The sequence below is a fragment of the Podarcis erhardii genome, assembly GCF_964252035.2.
Source record: "Podarcis erhardii genome assembly, chromosome: 12".
NCBI lineage: Eukaryota > Metazoa > Chordata > Lepidosauria > Squamata > Lacertidae > Podarcis > Podarcis erhardii.
The window spans coordinates 360,926-382,263 of record NC_138513.1 but is presented as its reverse complement, the minus strand read 5'-3'; the positions used below and the strand labels follow the sequence as shown (position 1 = coordinate 382,263).

Below are 21,338 nucleotides of genomic sequence, written 5' to 3'. Positions count from 1 at the left end.
AGGGACCAAGCGGTCATCTAGCCCAACCCCTGCAATGGGATCGCAGCTGGAGAAAACGAAGCGAGTTATCCAAGGGGGACACGATGGATGGGCAAAAAATCATGCCTGGCACAGAGAAAGTGGGCAAGGAGAAGTTTTTCTCCCGTCTCCTGATGGCAGAGCTTGTGAACATGCCATGACGCTGAAGGTCAGATGACTCAGGACAGACAAAAGTCCATAGTTGGAACTGCGGAACTCCCTCCCACAGGAAGCAGGGATGGCTCTCTTCCTGGAAGCCCCCTCCCTTCTCAGAGGTGCTGGTCCAGGAATTGGGGGCTGACTCAGAGGCACCTGGCTGCAGGATGTGCCCTCCCAGCCCTTGCATCACCACAATCTTGATCTTGATCATTCAAGAGTCTCTCTTGCTGAACCTTTTCAGTAAAAATGCAGAGGAAATAGATGGTGGTGAGGCTGCCCTGGATGGAAGAGGAGCGAGCCTCAGGACTTGCAGGGGTTGGACTGGATGACCTTGGGGGGTCCCTTCCAACCCGACCATCCTACAGTTCCTCCTTGTTGAGGTCCAGAGGCCTCCCCTGGGCAAGGTCAGTGCATGGACAGAGGCTGCCTGGCGCCCCCCTGGATGCTTCTCTGGGCTTCAGGAGGAGGAGGAGGAGGACCTGGCCCTTGGCATGCCAGGATGGGGCTCAGATTTCCCATTGGGAAATGAAAGGCAGAGCCCCTCTTCAGGGCCCAGGGGTTCCCTTTGCAGGTCACTGACCCAGAGGTCATCCAGCCCAACCCCATAGCCCCTCTTCTGGGCAGCCCTGCCACAAAGCAGTCACGTTTGGGGGTGAAATTCAGAGGAGGCCCTTTGACCTCCCGTCTTCATCTGCATTTTTACCAAAAATTGCACCTCCAGAATCCCTGACAGGTGGCCATTCTGAGCTCCAGTTTGGGGTGGGGGGCTGAGAGGGTGAGACCCCCTCGCTCCCCTTCCCCAGTCTGCCACCTGTTTTCTTCTCTCTCCCTCCTGTCCTTCCCAACTGGCATCCCGGCTCTTTGCTATTTGGGGAGTGGGGGTGCTAAATGTGTGCCATTCTCTCCCCACTTTTGGAGGGAGCCCAGCCCCCCAGCCAACCCCCCGCCCTGCCCCTTGTCCCGGCTTTGTCCGTCTGGGCGGATGGGGAAGGCAAGGCCATAATCCCACCCCCACCCCCGCTGTTCCCTTTCTCAGCAGGCAGGAAGAAAAGGGAGTTCCTGGCACCAGCGGCACATTGCTCCAGAGAGAGCCACTCTCTGCTAGGACTTGGTGCGCAGCGCCATGGGGAACTTGCCGGGGGCCCTTTCCCCCTCCCAGACCCACTTCTGGAGTCTTGACCTCTGCTCCAGGCACCGGGCGTCCATCGCGGAAGAAAGCGTCCCCACCAAGAAGTGCAGGTGATAGCAGAAGGGGCCTCAGCCGAGAGCCCAGAGGGCTGGCTGGTTGTGGAGGGGGGGGGGACTTTGGGAGCCACGTTTGCGGGTGGGAGAGGAGAGGACCTGCAGGGAGTCCAGAAGGACTGTTGGGGGTTGAGGAAGTTGGGGACATCCAGCCTGGACAGGAGAAGGTGGGTGGGTGATTGCAGAGCTGTGTTTAAATATCTGGAAACAAAGCCTTGCAAGGAACGGTTGCGGGAGTTGGGTTTGTTTAGCCGGCAGAAGAGAAGATGGAGGGATGACATAGAATCATAGGACCATCAGATGGCAGAGTTGGAAGGGGCCCTGAGAGTCATCTCATCCAACCCCCTGCGATGCAGGAATCTCAACAAAAGCCATCAATATCCAGAGCTTTTTGACAGCGGAACAGACTCCCTCCGAAGGTAGTGGCCTCTCCTTCCTTGGAGGTTTTTAAGCAGAGCTTGGCTGGCCACCTGTCCTGGATGTTTGAGCTGAGATTCCTGCATTGCAGGGGGGTGGACTGGATGACCCCTGGGGTCCCTCCTCTGAGTCTATGAACCTCTGCTTAAAAGCCCCCCCACCTTCTTACTGTCAGAATGCTCTTCCTGATGTTGAGTCGGAATCTCTTTGCTTGTGACTTGGAGCCATGGGTTTGGGTCCTTCTCTCCAGAAGAGCAGAAAACCAGCTTGCTCCCTCTTCCATGTCAAGGCCCTTGAGATATTTGAAGACGGCTCTCGTATCTCCTCTCGGTCTTCAGATATGGGAAGGGCTCTCATGCAGAAGAGGCAGCAAGCTTTCTTTCTCCTGCTCCAGAAGAGAGGAGCCGAACGGATGGATTGAAGCAGCAAGGAAGGAAATTCTGAGTCAACGTTAGTGTTGCTGGACAACTAGGAAGGGATTTCTGAGGGTTTGGGTTGTCTGACAGGGACAGGGACTCCCTTGAATGATGGCTGGCTCTTCCTCATTGGAGGCTTTTAAAGAGAGGTTGGCTGGCCATCCATCTGCCTGGGATTCTTTAGCTGGGAATCCTGCGCTGCAGGGGGCTGGGTCCCCTTCCAAACACACAATTCCAGGATTCCATGGACTTTGCTGGGGTCAAGCCAGATGGGATCCCTTGGAGGAAGAGCAGGTGTCCTCAGCTCCTCTGCTGGCATCAGAAGGACTCCCTAGGTGGGCTTTCCTCCCATGCCAGGGGTTCCCAGGGTTGCCTCCTGGCCCTCCGCAGCTTGGCTTCATCACTTGTTCGACTCTGAGACCTGCAGTGTTGGAAGGGACCCCAAGGGTCATCCAGTCTGCCCCTCCTGCAATGCCAAAATTGCAGCTGGGGAATCCCTAACAGGTGCCCCCTGCTTAAAACCCTCCCCTGGTCCCAGATCCCCCCCCCCTTTTAAGCACGCTGGCCTTCTCTTTGGGCCTCCCTTTGGATCTGCTCTCCCTCCCAGGGAGGACTTGTCCCATCCAATCCTCTCCCCGGCCTTGTGGGAATCGGTTGGGCCAAGTGACAGGCCCAGAGCCCCCATCCCATTTTCTGCATGGCAGGCGCTGAGCTGCTCTGGGGGGCACAAGGTTTCCCTCTGGAGGGGGCCTGGCCTAGGTGTCCTTTGTGACCCCTCCCCCTGCCTCCTTTCCCTGCCATTGCTCTGGGCCCCCAAGTCAACTTTTCTCCCCACCCCCAGATCGGACTGCCTTGCCTTCCCCTCTCCCAGCATCGGGATCCCTCCCTGACTCTCCCTTTTTTCTGGGGACCTGGGTTTGGGGGCATCATCTCAGGGTTGGCTTGCAGATTGGCGGTGGGGGGGTCATGTCTTCCCCTGCTTTTGAGGTTGACCTGCCTGGAATGCTTTAGTTGGGGTTCCCGCCTTGCAGGGGGTTGGGCTAGATGACCCCTGGGGGTCCCTCCCAGCTCTTCAGTTCTGTGATTCTCTGATTCCAGCTGCCCAGTTGTCCACCCAGCTGAGCGCCCCACCGAGGCCCCCAAGTACACTCGGCTGAAGAACTGGCAGACGGGCTCCATCCTGTATGACACTCTCAATGCCCAGACCTTGCAGGTGAGGCCTCTGAGGTGGAGTGGGGGGGCGAGGTGGGGGGGCTCCCCTCCCTTGGGTTCCTCAGTCAGCCAGCCGGCAGTAGGCTTGCCTTCGGTAGCTGATGATGCTCACCTCTCTGCCCGTGGCAAATCCCAGCCCCCCAACCCGAATCCCGAGGAAGTGAGTCAACACGTTGTCACCTTCTGCGTTCTCCACCCTCTTCCAAATATACTTAAGAACAGGGCTGGCCCAAGACAGCAGGGGTGGGAGAGAGAGAGAGAGAGAGAGAGAGAGAGAGAGAGAGAGAGAGAAGAGGAGGAGGAGGAAACCGATCCGCCTCCACAGCCACAGTGGGCGATGCAGTCTGTCCAGGCCAGATCAGCTGCCCCCCAGGATCCTGCCCCTTCACCTTGTGGGTGGGCCAGCTCTGCCTAAGAGCAGAAGGAGAGCCTGCTGGATCAGGCCCAAGGGGGCCCGTCTAGCCCAGCTTCCCTTTCACACAGGTGAACCAGATGCCCAGAGAGAAGCCCACATGGGGGATCCCAGCCCCAGGGCAACTCTCTCCCCCTCCTGGGGGTTCCAGCACCAGGGGTGCAGAAGCATGGCCGCCTCCGGCAGAGCCCACCCCTGGGGGCTCCTTGCCATTGGTAGCCCCCCCTCCTCCATGCATTTCTCTAATCCTCTTTTAAAGCCACCCAGGTTGGCGGCCATCCTGCCTCCTGGGGAAGTGAGTTCCATAGTTTAACTTGGTGCTGCCTAAAGAAGGGCTCTCTTGGGTCTCTCCTGACCCTTCCAGCCCTGGGCTTCCTTGCGTGTCCACAAGTTCCAGTCTTCAGAGAGAGGGAGGAAAGCTCTTGTCACCCCACTTTCTCTATGCCAGGCATAATTTTACAAACTTCTTCCTGGGGGAATCACTCCATCCCCCTGACCATCTGGGCTGCTTTTTTCCAAATCGTTTCCAACTCTTCCGTGTCCTTTTGGTACAGAAGGTGACCAGATGTTCTGGAGCTCCCAGGCCCCATATAATCCCAGACCAACTGGGCTGATGAAAGGCCCCCCCACATCTGGGGGTCCAGGGGTTCCCCTGCCTGGCTTCAGGGGCCAACCAGCCCTGTGTCAGCGGGGAGGGCAGACGCTGGTCAGGAGATGGATGTTGCGGCTGGGAAGGGGAGCCTCCCGGTGGGGCTGGGGAGTGAAGAGCCTTCGCCGCTGCAGCCCCCTCTCCCTCTTTCTCTGCAGAATGTGCCGTGCAATGAGAGGCGCTGCCTGGGCTCCGTCATGTTCCCCAAGCAGATGTGTGCTGCTTCGGAGGGCCCCCGCCCCACGGAAGAGCTCCTGCCCCTGGCGCGGGACTTCATTAACCTCTACTACCACTCCATGAAACGGTGAGTCTCTGGGAGCCTTGCTCAGCCCCATCTCTGGCAGGTGGGGGCAGTGGGTGCCATGGCGAAGCTGCGCCCAGACCAGGCTCTTGAGGCTTCCTTCAGTCAATGTGGGGCCCGGCCCACGTCCTATCCTCCTCCGGGGGGGGGGCTCCTGCCTCCCCCGAGCCACCTTGCCTGGAATGGCAATCTGCTGGCCACTTACAGAATCCAGACATTGTTCTCCAAGCCTGGCATTTCCGTGCTCTGCTATCCATTTTCCTACTTTGGACCTGACTTGGGGTGAGCTTTGTATGTTCCTGTGAAATGCAATAGCAGCATTGCCTGCTTTGGAGCTTGCAGGGAGCGGTTAAGGCTTTTCAGGACTCATGCCCCATTAGTTAGTAGCTTCCTGTTTTTTCAACCACAAAGGAGATTTGTTCTTTTAGTTAGTAGATTCCTGTTTGCAGCCTTCATTGCTTCCCGTTTAGCATGGTAAAAGGGGCAGAACTTGCAAGGTGGAAGCTTTTAACAAATAATGCTGGAGATTTTTGCTGAACAGGACTTAGTTTTGCGTGTAGGAGGGTCTTGGCCGTGGGGCAGGGTCCGCTGGATAGCAGAGCATTATATCAAGTGCAATATGGCATTGTGGTTGTGATTCCACTTACAGCCAATTGTGGGGAAGTGTTGTAAACAAAATCTGCCCTTTTCCCCTTATGGGGTACCCAAGAGCCCATATAGAGGGCTTACATAGGTTCCCTATTGGTAGGAGAAAATAGCAGAAGCCTGCCAGAGAATACTGAGAAGCAAAGCAGCTAGTAGGCCTGATCTTTATTGATCTGTTGCAACAGGGTGCTCCCCTCACATGCAGGAAAGGAGGAGGAACCCAGAACCAAGGTGTGCCTGCCTTTATATAGACATTTTAAATTCCCTGCCCTGGAGCTGAAGACCACCCTTCCATACATCATACCTACATCACAGAAGGGGTGTAACCCAAGACCACCCCCACAAACAGCATACCTACATCACAGGAAAAGGTGGTCTACAACAGAAATCTGAGTGACTTGTTTATCTCGTCTGACAGGTTACCTGTTTAATGGTCACTTGATTGGATTGCCTGCTTACTTGATTGGATACCCTGGGGAGCCTGGCCAGTCTTTTATAATGATAAATACTTAGTAATGATAAATACTTAGTTCCTGAGTCAGGTCACAGGCTCACCCTATTCAAACACAGACATGCCCTTAAGACAGGATTTGTGAGGGAAAAGACAATGGGGAGGCTTTTCCATTTTCCTTTGACCTTGTAGAGAAATCATTTGGTCAGTTTGGGACAGTTTGGGAATCAAAAATGGTTCCAGGTCGGTCTTCCTGTGCTGATCTATGTACGTGCTTGGTTGGTACACTTACGAACATTTAACATATATCTAAGACCTCAAAGGGACGCGGGTGGCGCTGTGGGTTAAACCAGAGCCTAGGGCTTGCCGGTCAGAAGGTTGGAGGTTTGAATCCCCGTGACGGGGTGAGCTCCCGTTGCTTGGTCCCAGCTCCTGCCCACCTAGCAGTTCGAAAGCACGTCAAAGTGCAAGTAGATAAATAGGTACCGCACCAGCGCGAAGGTAAACGGCATTTCCGTGTGCTGCTCTGGTTCGCCAGAAGCGGCTTAGTCATGCTGGCCACATGACCCAGAAGCTGTACGCCGGCTCCCTCGGCCAATAAAGCGAGATGAGCGCCACAACTCCAGAGTCGACCATGACTGGACCTAATGGTCAGGGGTCTCTTTACCTTTAAGACCTCAAAATTCCTATCTCAGAAGCAATCTAAGGGACATGATCCAAACAAAATAAAAAAATTCCTTCCAGTAGCACCTTAAAGACCAACTAAGTTAGTTCTAGGTATGAGCTTTCGTGTGCATGCACACTTTTTGGTATCTGAAGAAGTGTGCATGCACACGAAAGCTCATACCTAGAACTAACTTAGTTGGTCTTTAAGGTGCTACTGGAAGGAATTTTTTTTATTTTGTTTTGACTATGGCAGACCAACACGGCTACCTATCTGTAAGGGACATGATGTGGGAGCAACCCCGATTCCCTCGCAGAGTCCACTCCTGATGATCCACCCCCAGCCTCCTCTGCCATGGCTTCCTCCAGGTGGTTCAAACCCCCCCCCCCCCGCTCTCAAGAAGGCTGATCTATGGGAACATTCAGTTCCCCAATGCCTGCGCCCCACACACTTCCTCTCCCACCTGCTTCCAAATGCCACTGTCCAGTCAGAGATTTCCACCCGTCCTAAGATAACAACTGTCAGGGGTTCAGGAGCAGAGACACAGGAGAGGGAGCAAATGGAGAGCGAGGGGGAGGAATCCGAGGGGGGTGTAGGCCAGTGACAGTGGTCAGAGGGATTCCACGAGTCTCTCCAGCGAATCGGAAGATTCACAGAAGGGAGCGCCGATGGCCAGGGCGAGGGGGGTGCCAAGGGGGAAACCCCAGAAGGAAGGGGCCAGCGGGGACTCCCTGAGCAGCAGTTGGAAATCAGGACCAGCTTCCCCACCAGAGCGCAGTAGGGGGGAGGAGTCCCAGGAATCGGGACCAGTGTTCTCACCACCAGCGAGAGGAGATGAGTCAGGAGGAAGGTTACCGGCTGGGCGCGCGCGCCAAGTTCAAATGTACAGGCGAGCGGCACAGCAGGTAGCCCGGATAGGGAGCCAGGTCCCAAAGCCCGCCGGAAGGAAGGGCAAGACTCAGGGGGGTCAGCGTCAGAAGAGTCCAGGAAGGAGGAAACCCCAGGGGGCAGAAGGACCCAGAGGAGGAAGGAACAGCGCAGGAGGTGGAGCCGGGCTAGGATCTTAAACTGGTGCGGAAGGGGTAGTGACTCAGAGGGAACTTCGCCGATCTAAAGTCAAGACGTAGGGCTGCACGCTCTGGGGTTTGAAATGGAAACTAAACTTCAATAAAGACTTTTGTACATTACATCAACCGGGCGTTGGTCCTCTGTGAGCTGGGACCTAGAGGCAGCTCTGACAACAACTATGACGAAAGAGGTGTGAGTCAATAGTCCCTGAGCCTGGACGAAGTGCTGCGTCCCAAGGTTGGCACCCCTTGGATTTCTTCCGGGGGGGGGGGGGAGATCCCTGCGGCTCCTTGCTCACCAGTTGGAATGTGCAGAAGGCAGGGCTCTCTCGCCATCTCCTAAGAAGGCTTCCTCCCCCCAGCAGCTTTCCTCCCCTTACTCCCGAGTAGCCCCCTTTGTGACGCAGGGAGACAAGCCTGAGAGGGGGCGGGGGGCACCCCTTCTGGGCCCTAGGGAGCTGCTCTTTGCCTTCACTCCTTTGTTCTCAGCAGGACTCCTGACTTGGGTGGATGTTATCTGAGGACTTTTCCTCTCTGAGCTGTTTCTTCCTGCCCCCCCCCCCGCCAGAAGCCTCTGATGTCAGGAGCAAACTTTTCTCTAGCCTGCTGCCCCCCCTTGCAAAAACATTCAGATGACTCCTAAAATCTTTATCTTGCCTGCAGAATGGAAAGCTGTGCGCTTGTCTTTTGCAGCAGAGCAAACCCTGTTCCCATTTGTCTGGCAGCAGACTCTGTCACCCGCCCCCCCGCCCCGCTTTGACCTTGTCTGCCTGGTTCGGCTGCTTGGGAATTTCCACCCTCAAAAAGAAATCCAGCTTTTGGAGGACGGAAGAAAACGAGCGTCAGGAGAACCTGGTGCCTAATATGGGGGGGGGGGGGCAGCCCAGATTGTGCTTCAACTGGTTCCTGGCCAGATGCTGCCCCGCCCCCCGGAGGTCAAGAGCACCATATCCCCCTTTGGGTCCCCCAGCAATTTGCCTCTCCAGGTGGGGCTGATCCTGGAGGCCATAAATCGCCCCCCACTGGGCTGTGGGGCGGTGATGGCTCTGCCCTGCCTCTGGGCTCAGAGAGAGGGATGCTTCTGGGTACCACTTGCTGGAAGGTGCAGGAGGGGAAGAGAGCTCTTGTGCTTGGATCCTGGCTGCGAGCTTCCTTGATGGCCTCTGTGCAAAGAGGATGCTGGACTAGATGGGCTCTGTTAAGGGGAAATACAACTCAGGGTTCCCTAAGGGTTTCCCAACTTTGCCAGGATCTGGTCCTGCGGGTTCAAATCGGTCCAGTTCAAGCAAGAGACGCCCGCCAAGTTAGCAAAGCCAAAGAGCAGTAATTAATCCTGATTGTTTATTGTTGCAACAAGGTTCCAACTCCCAAGCAGGCAAAGAAGAAGAAGAACCCAAAACAAAAGCTTACATCCACTTTCAAAAGTTTCCAGAGTTTCCCACCATACATGTCAAGAAGCACCGCAGAAATGTCAGAGGAGGAGGTTTGGGGACAGGCAGAAATCTGTTCCCAGCTGTGTCCCCTCTCCCTCAAGGCAGCGATTATAACTCCGTCTTTCACCTTCCAGAGAAAGTGTTTCTGTTCCTTTTGCTCTCTGGATTCAGTTGCCCCATCTATTCCTGCTGCACCTGGTGAACCCCTGCCTGGGATGGAGGTCCCTGCATGTAGTGTGAGGAGGATATTGGCCAGTCTGCCAGTCAGGAGGGGGGTCCTGAGGACGGGCTCTTCTTCCCCAGGTCTTCTTCCCTGTGCAATCTCTTTATCACCTTTGGAACCAAAGAAAGCCATTTGTTTGGCTATTTTGGTAAATTTCTGTTTTTCAGGTAATGGGGTTTACTTGCCTTATTCTGGTAATATGGCTGTAGGTGTTAGTTCCTGGGGGGTTGAATGGGTGCGCCTTGTGTGTGTGTGTGTGTGTGTGTGTACATGCACACCCACACACTTTATTTCAAGTCCCTGTAATGCTTCTGATGGGTTGGGGACACCCTCTGTGCCCGTAAGAGGCCCCCTTTGGCCTGATCCAGGATGTTCTCTGGGTGCTCTCAGGCTCTAGCGCCATGGCAGAGCCCCTGCCTTGCATGCAGAAGGGACCCGGGTTCAGCCCCTGCTGGCAGAGTCTCCAGGCAGGGCTGAGGGAGACTCCTTGCTTGAAACCCAGGAGAGAGCCATTGCGCCATCATTTGGGTGGCCCTTTTCTGAACCTTTTCCAACTCTCCAATAACCTTTTTGAGATGAGGTGACCAGAACCAGACCCAGTCCTCCAGGTGCGGTGGCACCATAGATTTGTGCACTGACGGCATTGGCCTGATGCAGGGAGTTCCAAAGGGTATCAGTGATGCTACACTAGAAGATGTTCCCCAGTCCTGCCACTCACCCCCTGGCCTGGGGGGGGGGGGCTGGGGGGCTCTATAAAGGGCTGCTGCTGCTGCTGGGCAGAGAGGGCTCCATTTTGTTTTGGTTTTTTGTTTAAAGTTCTGCTATTTTTTACCTATGTCATTTTAAACTGTGATATTAATGCTGTGATTTATGTGGAAATTGTTTTCCATTTGGTTGTGTATTTTTCTGATGTGGTTTATTTATTGTTTATGACTTTTGTAATTATGTAAATCCTGTCATGTTGCAAGCCGCCTTGAGCATTGTTTTTAACTGTGGAAAGGTGGCATATGAATAAAAAATGATGAATGATGGTGTTCTTACAGATGCAGAATGGGCCTCATGAGCTGCTGGTAGTGGTGCCAGTTCCACCCCTCAAAGTGGTTGGGGGGGTGCATGTGGGGCAGGATGATCTTGAGAGTGTAAAGGGATTCTGAAACGGAGTCTGAGGAAGGTGGCTGTCGGTTCTCGCCTGAGTTGGGGGGCCTTGGGAAGAGCAGGCTGTGGGGCAGGTGGGGAGGCAGAAGGAGCCCCTGCCGCTGCCCTGCCTGCACCTGCTGCAGCACCTGAGCCCCTCCCCCACCCCATTTCTCTGCAGCTCCGAGTCCCAGGCCCACCTGCAGCGCCTCCAGGAGGTGGAGCAGCAGATTGCGGAGACAGGGACCTACCAGCTGCTGCAGGCAGAGCTGATCTTTGGGGCCAAGCATGCCTGGCGCAACGCCTCCCGCTGCCTGGGCCGGATCCAGTGGAACAAGCTGCAGGTGCGTCCAGCAGGGAGCCCTGAGCTAGGATGGCCCTTCCCGGGGCAGGGCTTCTCTTGCCTAGCCTTCACCCTTCTGCCCCCCAGCCCTGGTTATTATCATTAGCCCAATTTTAAAAATATTTTCCCATCCCCTAAAATCGACCTGTTCCCTTCCGCGCGTTCCCTCCTTTAATATACAATACAGATTAAAATAATCAAATATAATTAATTAAAATAAAATTATAAAATATAATTAAGATAATCAAATATAATTTTACACCCTTTGGATTCCAAATTTCCCTCCCCCCTTTCCCGGTTGCGTTCCCAATGTTCTTCAACGTCTGATGTCTTCCTGGAGCTCCCACATCTATCTAGGCCATAGTCCTTTACCAGTCATCTTTAATTTCGAATGTCCAATCTTGGAAGGAGTCTATCTCAAAAAGGCCCATTTCTTCCATCCAGATTTTTATATTTAGGAGTAAAAGCTCCAATTTTATTTCTTTAGACCTTTCAAATCTGGATGTCCCAAATGTTCCCACTTCCAACTTTGTCCAATTCTTGTTGTTCTTGTTGTTCTTGTTGGTCTCTCTCCTCCTTTTTTTTTTCCCCCCTGCTCTCCTGCACAAATGTTCTAATTCCAAAAGCTTCTGATTCCTCTGCAGAGGCTCTGTTATTCAGGAACAAAACATTATGCCAAGTCCCTTCCATTCTTCAATAGATAAATCTATTGTCTCCTTTAGTGTGTAGACCTCTGTAGACAAAATAGTGTTCCATTTCTGCAGTTTCCCAGGAGATAAAAAATTCTATTCAAGTTCCAAGCCAACAATACTTGTAATATCCCTCAGCTCCTCTAGGTGAATTGCAATAACTCAATTCCCTTCCAGATCACGCCCACCAGTCAAAATAACTTGTTATTCCTTGTTTTAAACAATTTATATCCAATTTATAACAAATGTAACCGGCAAAGTCCTCGTAACAAAGTTCTCTTTTTTGTTCTTCCGCTTTGACAGCTCTTTGACAGCTGTCAAAACCTCTCTTTCTCTTCTCCCGGTGCTCTCACAAATCGCTCACAGGCTTCCGGGGGGGGGGGGGGTTGCTTTTTAATTCAATTCCACTTTTCTCCTCCAGCTCAGTCTTTTTTTTTTTTTTTATTTTTTTATTTTTTTTATTAAGGATTTTCTTGTTTTACAGAAGGGTAGTGCCTCGTATTTTTTTTTCTTCTTCTTCTTCCATGTAACGTTTTTACAAATCCGTTTCATTTGTTGAGGCATTAGGGGGAGAAGAAAACAGAAATAAAAAAGAAAGGGGGGTGGGGAGAGGGGGGGATGGATGGGGGTGGGGTCGGGTGGCGGTGTTTCTATTATGTTTAATGTATGTAGAGTTTGGTGTCAGCGTTGCTTGTGTTGTTCACTTGTGTTCCTTTGGTGGTGAGAGAGGTTGGGGTTGGCTTAGGGTGTGATTGTTTGCTTGTGATTGGCTGTGGTGATCTTTGTTTTCGTGTGCGAGTGAGGTGGGTGGGTGTTTTGGATCAGGTTAGCCATATTGATTTGTATGCTGTTGGTGGATTATTGTCATTGTCCTGTTGGGCTGTGTATGTGATAAAGGGGAGCCATACCGGGGTGAAGGCGTCTTCTTCTGTTTGTCCCCGTGTCAGTTTCAGTTTATTAGTTAATTTTTCTAGTAGGGCTGTTTCCCATACTATTTGGTACCATTGGTCCATGCTTACTCCTGACAGGTCTCTCCAGTGTCTGGTTATGATGCTTCTGGCTGCTGAGAGCAGGTGGGTTATGAGTTCTTTGTGGTGTAAATGGGCATTGTTGTCTTGGAAGATGTTTAGTAGGGCCAATTCTGGGGTGATGTCTATTACTTGCTTAGTTATTTTACATATTTCTCGTATGGCTGTTGTCCAGAATAGTTGAATTTTGGGACACTCCCACCACATGTGGAGGTATGTGCCTGAGGAGGTGCACCCTCTCCAGCATTTTGGTGAGGTTCCTGGGTGTATTAGCGCTAGTTTCCTTGGTGTTAGGTACCACCTGTAGGTGAGTTTCAGTGTGAGTTCTTTTCTTTTTGTTGATATGGATTTAAAGGGGGGTTTAGACCACATTCTGGTCCATTGAGTGGGGTTAATCTCATAGCCTATGTCATTCTCCCATTGTTTTTTGATTGTGTCTAGGGGATTTGCGGGATTTTGGAGTAGTATTTTGTATATTGCGGATACCGTCCCTTTACCGTTTCCCTTTGTTGTTAGGAGGAGGTTTTCGAAGGCTGTCAGGGGCCTAGTTGCTGCTGATTTTACTGTTGGGTTGTTTAAGAAGGCATGTAGTTGGTGTTGTGTTAACCAGGTCATTTGGGTGTCTTCTAGTTTGTCTTGTATTTCTTGTGTTGACAAGGGTTTGTTATTTTTATAAAAGTCTATTAGGCGATATAAGCCTTTGGTTCGCCAGGTTTTTATCTGGAGGTTTTGTGCTGCATGGTGGAATAATGGGTGGTACGCCAGGGGGATTAGTGGGGATGGGGTTGGGGAGAGTTTGCCTATTTGTGTTTTCCATGCTTTGAGCATGGTCTGTGTGTACCTGTTAAGTGTTGTGGGAATTTTCTTTAGTTTGTTTGGGAGGAGTGGGTATGTTGTGGTGCAGGTGTTTTCAATTGTGTCTCTCTCTAGGTGTACCCATTGTTTTGTCTCATCTTCTAGTATATATGGGATTATATGGCGTATTTGGTTGGCATTGTAATATGCTTCTATGTTGGGGATTCCCCATCCTCCTTCTGAGGTGGGGAGGTGCAGGTATTTGGGGCTTATTCTTGGTTTTTTATGTGAGAAGATGAAGGAGTGTAGTTTTCTCTGCCAACTGCGAAGTTGTGTTGAGGGGATCCAGATTGGGAGGGTTTGGAATAGGTAAGTTAGTTTTGGGAGTGTGATCATTTTGATCATGGCTATTTTGTCTGAGAGAGTGAAATTCGTGTTATTCCATCTCTTTAGGTCTTTGTTAATTTGTCGCCACAGGGGCTTGTAGTTGTGGAGGTACAGTTTATTGAGGTTTCTGGTTATTTGTACCCCTAGGTATCTGAACTTGGTGTGGCAAAGTTTTATTTTGGTGACCTTCGTGAGTTCTTTTTGGGTGTGAGGAGGGGTGTTGAAGCACATAGCTTCTGACTTTGTAAAATTTACCTGTAGGCCCGACACCATTGCAAATGTGTTGAGTTCTCTGATTAGGGAGGTTGCTGTGCTTATGGGGTCTGGTGTTGTGACCATTAGGTCATCTGCAAAGAGCCCTAATTTATAGGTTCTGCCTTTTATTTCCACTCCCTTGATGTCTGTGGCTGCTCGGATGCGGATTGCTAAGGGTTCCAGAGCCAGGATAAATAAGAAGGGAGACAGTGGGCATCCTTGTTTTGTGCCTCTTTGGATAGCTATAGTATTAGAATCCATATTGTTAGTTCTGCATTTTGCTGAGGCTTGGGAGTATATTTGTTTGAGGATTTGTAGGAAGTTGGGGCCAAATTTCATGTTAGTTAGTACTGCTAATATGTATTTCCACTCCAAGCAATCAAAGGCTTTGAGGATGTCTAGGGACATGATTGTCAATGGGAGTTTCGTTGCCTTGCTGTGTTCAATCAGGTTCAGTAGTTTCCTGATGGGGTCTGTTATATTGCGGCCAGGGACAAAGCCAGTCTGGTCTGGGGCTATTAACTTGTGTAGGAAGATTTTTAGGCGGTTGGCCAAGATTGATGTGAATATCTTGTAGTCTTGGTTTATTAATGAGATTGGGCGGTATGATTCTACTTTGAGGCTGTCTTTTAGTGGTTTTGGGATGGAGACTATTTTGGAGTGGGTCCAGGTTTTGGGGATGGGGCCCCCTTTTATGATGTCGTTGAATAGGCGGGTCATGTAGGGCATCAAGGGTTCTTTGAATTTCCTATAGAATTCTGCTGTGAAGCCGTCTGGGCCTGGGGCTTTGTGTGGTTTCAGGTTTTTGAGGACCGCATCTATTTCCTCTGGGGTGATAGGGCTGTCCATGAATTCCTGTTCCTCATCAGTTAGGGTAGGCATGGTCAGTCCTGCTAGAAATGTTCTGATTTCCTTCTCTGGTGGGTTATGGGAGGTGTATAGGTTGGCGTAGAATTCTGCAAATTCTGAGGTTATTTCTTCGGGGGAGAATGTTATGTTGCCGTCTTTTTTGGTGATGCAGTGTATTCTTGTTTTGAGTGCTTTTTTCCTACATCTATTTGCTAGTAATCTGGAGTTTTTCCCTCCATATTCGTAGAAACGTTGTTTAGAGTATAGAATGTTGATCATTGTTTTGTTAATTTCTAGGGAGTCTAGTTCTCTCCTTTTTTGTTCTATAAGTTTGAGGAGTTTTTTAGATCCTGTTTGTTTGTAGCGTGATGAGAGGGCTGTGATGTCTTGTTCTATTTTGCTAATTTTTGAGGAGGTTTGTTTTTTAAGGAATGTTTTCTCTTTTATGCAAGCTCCTCTGGTGACCGCTTTCATTGCGTCCCATAGGAGGGGGGTTGTTATATTGTTTACATCGTTTTCCTTGAAGTAGTTTTGGAGGGTTTTTGTGAGACTCTCTCTAATTTGTTTGTTTGTAGTTAGGATGGGACTGAAGGACCATGATGGGGTGGTTTGTGTTCCTTCTCCTATTTTAACGATGACTTCTACTGGGGCGTGATCTGTGATTTTAATGTTACCGATGTTTGTTGATTCCACTGAGGGGATCAGACCCTGTGTGAGTAAAATGCTGTCCAGTCTGGACACTGTATCATGGCGTCCTGATTGGAATGTATGGCTGATGTCTCCCGGGTTTTGCTCACCCCAAATGTCGTAGAGACCCCTGTTTTTTAGCATTTTTAGTAACTTGTAAGAGTTCCTAGTTGTTGGGGGTTTCCTTCGGAGGAAGGTTGCCCATGGGGTTGTGGGGTGGATATCTTTCAGGGATAAACCTTTCATATTTAGATTGAGGTCCCCTCCTAGGATTGCTTCCCCTTCAGAGAAGGAGAGGAATTTGTTTAGTGTCTTCTGGAAGAATTCTAATTGTTTCATGTTTGGGGCATATATGGAGCCGATTGTCAGTTTGATTTTGCCATCTAGTGTCCCTTTAGCGAAAATGAATCTGCCTTTTTTGTCCTTGAGGACTGTTGTGGCAGTGAAGTTCAGGTCTCTACTGAGTATTATGGCTACACCACGAGCTTTCCCTGAGCCTTGTGCGACCCACTGTTGACTGAAGCGGGGGTCGCTCAGGAGTTTGCTGCCTTTGGGTGGGTTGTGTATTTCTTGTAGGAAGGTGATGTGTGGTTTCATGGTGTTTATGTATGAGGTGATGCGTTTTCTTTTGATGGGGTTTCCCAGCCCCCTCACATTTAATGTAATTGCTTTTAGGTTAGCCATCTTGCTTATCTTTTATGTGGGGCGATTCCCTGCCAACCCGTTCGGGTTGTCTTGTGTCTCTCTCTTCGTGTTGTTTAAAGAACCAGTGGGGTTGCGCTGACCTAGGGTGTGGTGGGTGGGGGGCTAGTGGGAGTAGAGTGAGATTTGGGTTAAAGAGTAGGGGGTAAGTTGTAGGGAGTTTCCTATATATAGTCATATAGGTGTTTGTTTGGGGTATTTTGGGCCATCTGGCATTTAGCCGGTTGGTCCTAGGTCTCAGCTGGTGTGGAAGGCCATTTCAAGGACAGGCCATCCCCCCTGTTGTCTGCGATAGGGGGTGATCAGCGAGACAGTGTGAAGTGACTTTGTAACGTCGCTGTCAGGTATAAGGTTTGTAAGCAATGTTGCCAATGTTATAAGCAACATTGTTGGTGTGTTGGGGTGGGGATGTGGGTGCTGGTACGCTCTGGTGCCACCATATTGCTGGTTGGGTATCAGATTTTAGCCTGATTGTGGGTTGTGTTATTAAGGTTGGAGTTGTTTTTCCTTAGTGTGGAGTATGAGGATGTTGAAGGTGTGGGTGATGGGGAATGTGGTTGAGGTCGTCTGGACTGGTGTTGGGGTGGGGGTTTCTGTGGGGGTGCGGGGCTGGGGGGAATGTTGATGGTGTTAACTAAATCTATGTTTTGGGGGGGGAGAGGGGGAAAAGGGGGGGGGGAGAAATCACCAGTCCTTCGGTTTGTGGGGTTTTTTCCTGGTTGCTTCATTGAGCTGCAGTTGTTGTTGTTGTTGTAGGGTTGTCCATCTGCGATGAATTGGTTTGGTTAGTCTTGGTCTGGTTTCTTGTGTCGTATGGCCGGCGGGACGGTTCTGAGCGTTGTGCTTGTCTGTATTGGTTTGCGTTGTTCTGCCGCTTCTGTTGTTTCTTTTTGCTCTGTACCGTCGTCCAGTTGCTTGCTGTTGTTTCCTCGTGGTTGGGGCTGTCGCTTGGTGGATTTGTCGGTTGCCATTCCGGTGGGAGGTCGAGTTCAAGGTTCTTTAGTAGTTGCAGGGCCTCAGGTATGCTGGTAACCATGTGTTGTGTTGTATTGGTTGTTACAATGAGACGGAAGGGGAAGCCCCATCGGTATTTGATCCCTGCTTGTTGGAGACGCTGGGTGCATGGGCGCAGGCTTTTCCTCCGGTTTAGAGTATCCTGAGATAGGTCCTGTAGGGCCAGAATGGGGGTTTCTCCATATCGAAGGTTGGTTGAGTTTCTGAGGTTGTTCCATACCTCTTCCTTCTTTTTGTAGCGCGTGAAGCATACAATGATGTCTCTTGGGGGGGCGCTGGGTTTTGGCATAGGTTTTAGGGCTCTGTGAGCCCTCTCCAAGTCATCTGCCTCAAGTTTCAGGCCTGGGATTGTGTTTTTCAGCCAGCGTATAATTAGGTCTGTTGGGCTCTTCTCCTCTGCTTTTTCAGGAAAGTTGCGGAAGCGGATGTTACAACGTCTATTGCGATCTTCAAGGTCGGCTTGCTTAATTTTCATCTCTCTGTGTTCTGCTTCCATTTGGTTTACCAGTTCGTCCAGTTTCTTGTTCACACGTGCGTTCTCCTCCCGGTATTGCTCTATTATTTTTTCTTGCATTTGGTTTTTGTTCTCTAGAGCTTCCACTTTGGAGGTTAGATTGTTGATTAGTACCTGCATGGGAGCCATTGTGGCCTTCAGTGTTTCTTCTAATCTTGCTTCCATTTCCCTCAGATCTCGTTTCGTTATTGGGTGGTCATCATCTTGAAGGGGAGTTACCATCTTAGCATTGTTTGCCATCTCCCTGGTTGGTGTCATCTCAGTCTCCCTGATAGTTTTAGTTTGAGGTTGGCTTGGCGTCCACTTGGGGTAGGGCGTGTGGTGGTTAGGAGTTGTGCCAGTGGTGATTCCTGGGTATTGTTGGGTTGTTGAGCTGATCAGGCTTTGTTGGCTGGTGGCTTTTACAGAGCGTTTGGATTAGGCGGTCATTTGTGTCACTTCTAGCCTGTGTTTTAAGAACTTCTCTTGGGTTTTCTGTAGTTGCCTCAGCGGTGCCGCCGAGGCTGGGGGGGAGGGCAGGTAAGCAGAGGTGGGTAGACTAACGGACAGACAGTTCATATAAAGGGAGGGGGGTTAGCAGGTAGAGATGCAAGAGATTAGAGGGGTGGGGCCAGGGGAAATATGTCTTTAGGAGGGGGTTGTATATACCCAAAGGGGTACTGGGGTCCAGTTAAGGTGGAAATTGGGGTTGGGAGTGCGCTTAGAAACAGAGACAGACAGATAGGCTATATGTAAAGGGTGGAGGGAGAAAAGGGAAGAAGAAAGAGAGAAGAAGGGGGGAGGCGGGGGGGAGGGGAGATTGGAGTAAGAGAGAAGAGAGAGAGAGAGAGACAAAAAGAGAGTTGAAAGAGAGGAGAGATAGTACAGTAATATCAGAGGTATTAGATTGCAGCAGTAGTTTTAGCTATAGTATGAGGGGGCAAATTATGATAGGGTGATATGAATGTGTGTATGTGTTTCCTTTAGGGGAAGGGGGGGGGATGGAGAGGGAGGGGGGAGAGAGAATGAGGGGAGGAGGGGGAAGGGTGGGGGAGGGAAGGAGAAGAAAAGAGAGGGGGAGAGGGGAGGAGGGAGGGAGGGTGAGCTGCTGCAATGGTATGGGGGAAAGTCTTATTTCAAAAGAGGGGGTGGGGGGGGAAAGGGCTCCCCTCTCAAAAACAAACTGACGGACAGGCTAAAAAAGGGGGGGTTGATTTTAAAAAATAAAAGGGATAGAAAAAAAAAGTTGGGGATGGAAAATGAAAGGTGGGATAAGGGGAAAAAATGAGGAGGGGTGAAGAGAGAGAGGGGAGAGCAAAAAGGGAGAGAAAAATAAAAGGGGGGAGTTGAGGGAGAGAGTATCAGTAACAATAGCAGTGATATAGAGGAAATTTTTGTTTTAAAAGAGAGTGGTGGTCGTAGCTGGGGGCGAAAGATTCCCCCCTCAAGAACAAGCCAACAAATAGACAAGAACGGGCTTTAAAAAGAGAGAGGGGAAAAAATGTGTGGTGTTTTTTTTAAAAAAAATAAAATAAAATAATAATAATAATAATAATATTTTCCCCTAATTATTGTTGTTATTTTTTATTTGTAAAAAAGTAATTAAAAATGTACAGGTAAAAGATAAAAATGAGAATTAAAGGTAAAAAAAAAAAAGGGGGGGGTTGTCTTTAGATAGATAGATAGAGCTTTTTATTTAAAAATGAAAATAAAAATGAGTAAAGTATAGGTAAAAGAGGATAGGTAAAAGAGAGTGGAAAGTCTGGGGCGAAGTGGCAGTCCCAGGAAATGGCCTGTGATGGTTCAGGGCTGTTTTCTGGGTACTGCCATTTTAATTCTTAAGAGGGGGGTTTGAGGTGAAAATAAAATGAGGTTTAAATTGAGGGTGTGTGTGTGTGGAAAAGTGTGTCTTTAAATAGTGTGTAGAAAAGATAGAAATAAAAATAGAGATTCAAATAAAGGGTGGCTGCAGCAGCAGTGGCCCCTCTCTTAAAAAGAAAAATGATAAAAGTAGGTATATGGGGGGGGGGAATAAAAAAGAATTTCTTTTTTAAGAAGGGGGGAGAGGGGTAGGAAGGAGTTAAAAAAAGGATTTTGTTTGTTGGCTGTTGTTTTTTATAGAAAAAAGGAGAAAAGAAGGGGGTAGTTTCTTCCTTTCTGTGATCTCCTTTGTCATGCGGCTTTGCATGGAGGGGTAGGCTCCGGTCGGCTCAGCCACGTGTTTTTTTTTTTCGCAGCGTCCTTTGCCTTCCCGTGTTCACCTACCTCCCCTCTTCCTTGCCGGCAAAGCTAGGGCTCCTCTTTCTTTCTTTCTTTCTTTCTTTCTTTCTTTCTTTCTTTCTTTCTTTCTTTTTCCCTTCTTCCTTCCTCCTTCTCTTTTTCTCCCTCTCTGCGTTAGCTCCACTGTCTTCCTGGATTTGGAGCTCCTCTCCTTCAAAAGTCTTTATAAGCCCTTGCACAGCATTTTTGTGGGTCCTCCTCCTTTCCTGCATGTGAGGGGAGCACACTGTTCCCTCCAGCTCAGTCTTATAATTTTCCATCGCGAAGTTAGTAACTTTGTCAAAATAGGGTTACGCTCGATCTTAGTTGTCAAATCCTTTACTTTAACTCCTCTACGACGGGGGGGGGGGGGGCTGACTTCCTTTTTGCGCCTCCCCCGCTCGCTCCGAATTTTTTAAAAAAATTTATCCCCCTTTTTAGTCCAGGTTCCAATTACTCACGGGTTATTCTTTTAAGTCCAAATTTTCAATAGAAGAAGTCGGCGCTCTCCGTCGAATGGCATGCGGCTTCGCTCGGCAGGGGAAGCGGAGGACTCAAAGCACCACCCCCCCCCGTCACCCGTTCCGCAGCCTTTAAAAAGGCTCCTTCGCGGGTCGGGGGGGCGCAAAAGGTGCCAGCCGAGTCACCATGTCCATGGGTTTCAGCGCCCATGGTTTTTGAGGGTCCCCGCGTCGCCGGCGCGGTAGGACCCAGCCCCTGCCGAGCAGGCTCCCTCCGGAGCTCGGAGGGAGTCCGCCATTCGGCGATGGCGCCAACCCGGAAGTCCGACCTTCCTTGTTCTCTTCCCCTCCAGGTGTTTGACGCCCGAGATTGTGCCAGCGCCCAGGAGATGTTCACCTCCCTCTGCACCCACATCAACTATGCCACCAACCGCGGAAACCTCCGGTGAGGGGCCCCTTTTGCTTCCCTCCGCGCTGCCGGGTGCCCAGGGGACTCAGCCTTTGCTGGGAGGGCTGCTGCCCTTTCCCCTCCCTAGCAGGTGGTGGTGGCACGGCTGATGCTGCCAGTTTGAGCTGAGCGCTCTGCTTTTCTCCTGCAGCTCAGCTATCACCATCTTCCCGAACCGGATAGCCGGCCGGGGTGACTTCCGTGTCTGGAACCAGCAGCTGATCCGCTATGCAGGCTACGCGCAGCCGGACGGCACCATCCTGGGAGACCCGGCCAACGTGGATTTCACGGAGGTGAGAAGTGGCTCTGGCATCTCCTCTTCCACCCCCAACCAGGACCATTCACGGCTCCTGCCATTTGAGCCTCCATTCACAATATTCATCTGTTTGTTTCATAATAATATATATTGCCTGATCCGGAGGCTGCAGTCAGTGCAGGATGCTGCAGCGCGATTGCTGACGGGAGCGAGGCCTCGGTGCCACGTC

At 50.6% G+C, this 21,338-nt stretch overlaps 1 protein-coding gene across 2 annotated transcripts in view; it reads left to right on the top strand.

Moving 5' to 3' along the window:
- The first annotated feature begins 359 nt into the window (after positions 1 to 359).
- NOS3 (nitric oxide synthase 3) overlaps positions 360 to 21,338 on the top strand; it is a 43,781-nt gene continuing 22,802 nt past the window's right edge. Inside the window, exons 1-7 of one of the 2 annotated variants that reach the window (XM_081834915.1) lie at positions 360 to 581; positions 1,214 to 1,416; positions 3,351 to 3,465; positions 4,684 to 4,829; positions 10,625 to 10,787; positions 20,759 to 20,850; positions 21,005 to 21,146. In XM_081834915.1, coding sequence (XP_081691041.1) covers positions 1,301 to 1,416; positions 3,351 to 3,465; positions 4,684 to 4,829; positions 10,625 to 10,787; positions 20,759 to 20,850; positions 21,005 to 21,146 — 774 coding nt within the window. In that variant the 5' untranslated portion in view covers positions 360 to 581; positions 1,214 to 1,300. Of the gene's footprint in view, positions 582 to 1,213; positions 1,417 to 3,350; positions 3,466 to 4,683; positions 4,830 to 10,624; positions 10,788 to 20,758; positions 20,851 to 21,004; positions 21,147 to 21,338 lie in introns of those variants that run through there. The other variant, XM_081834916.1, reaches the window with a different exon arrangement.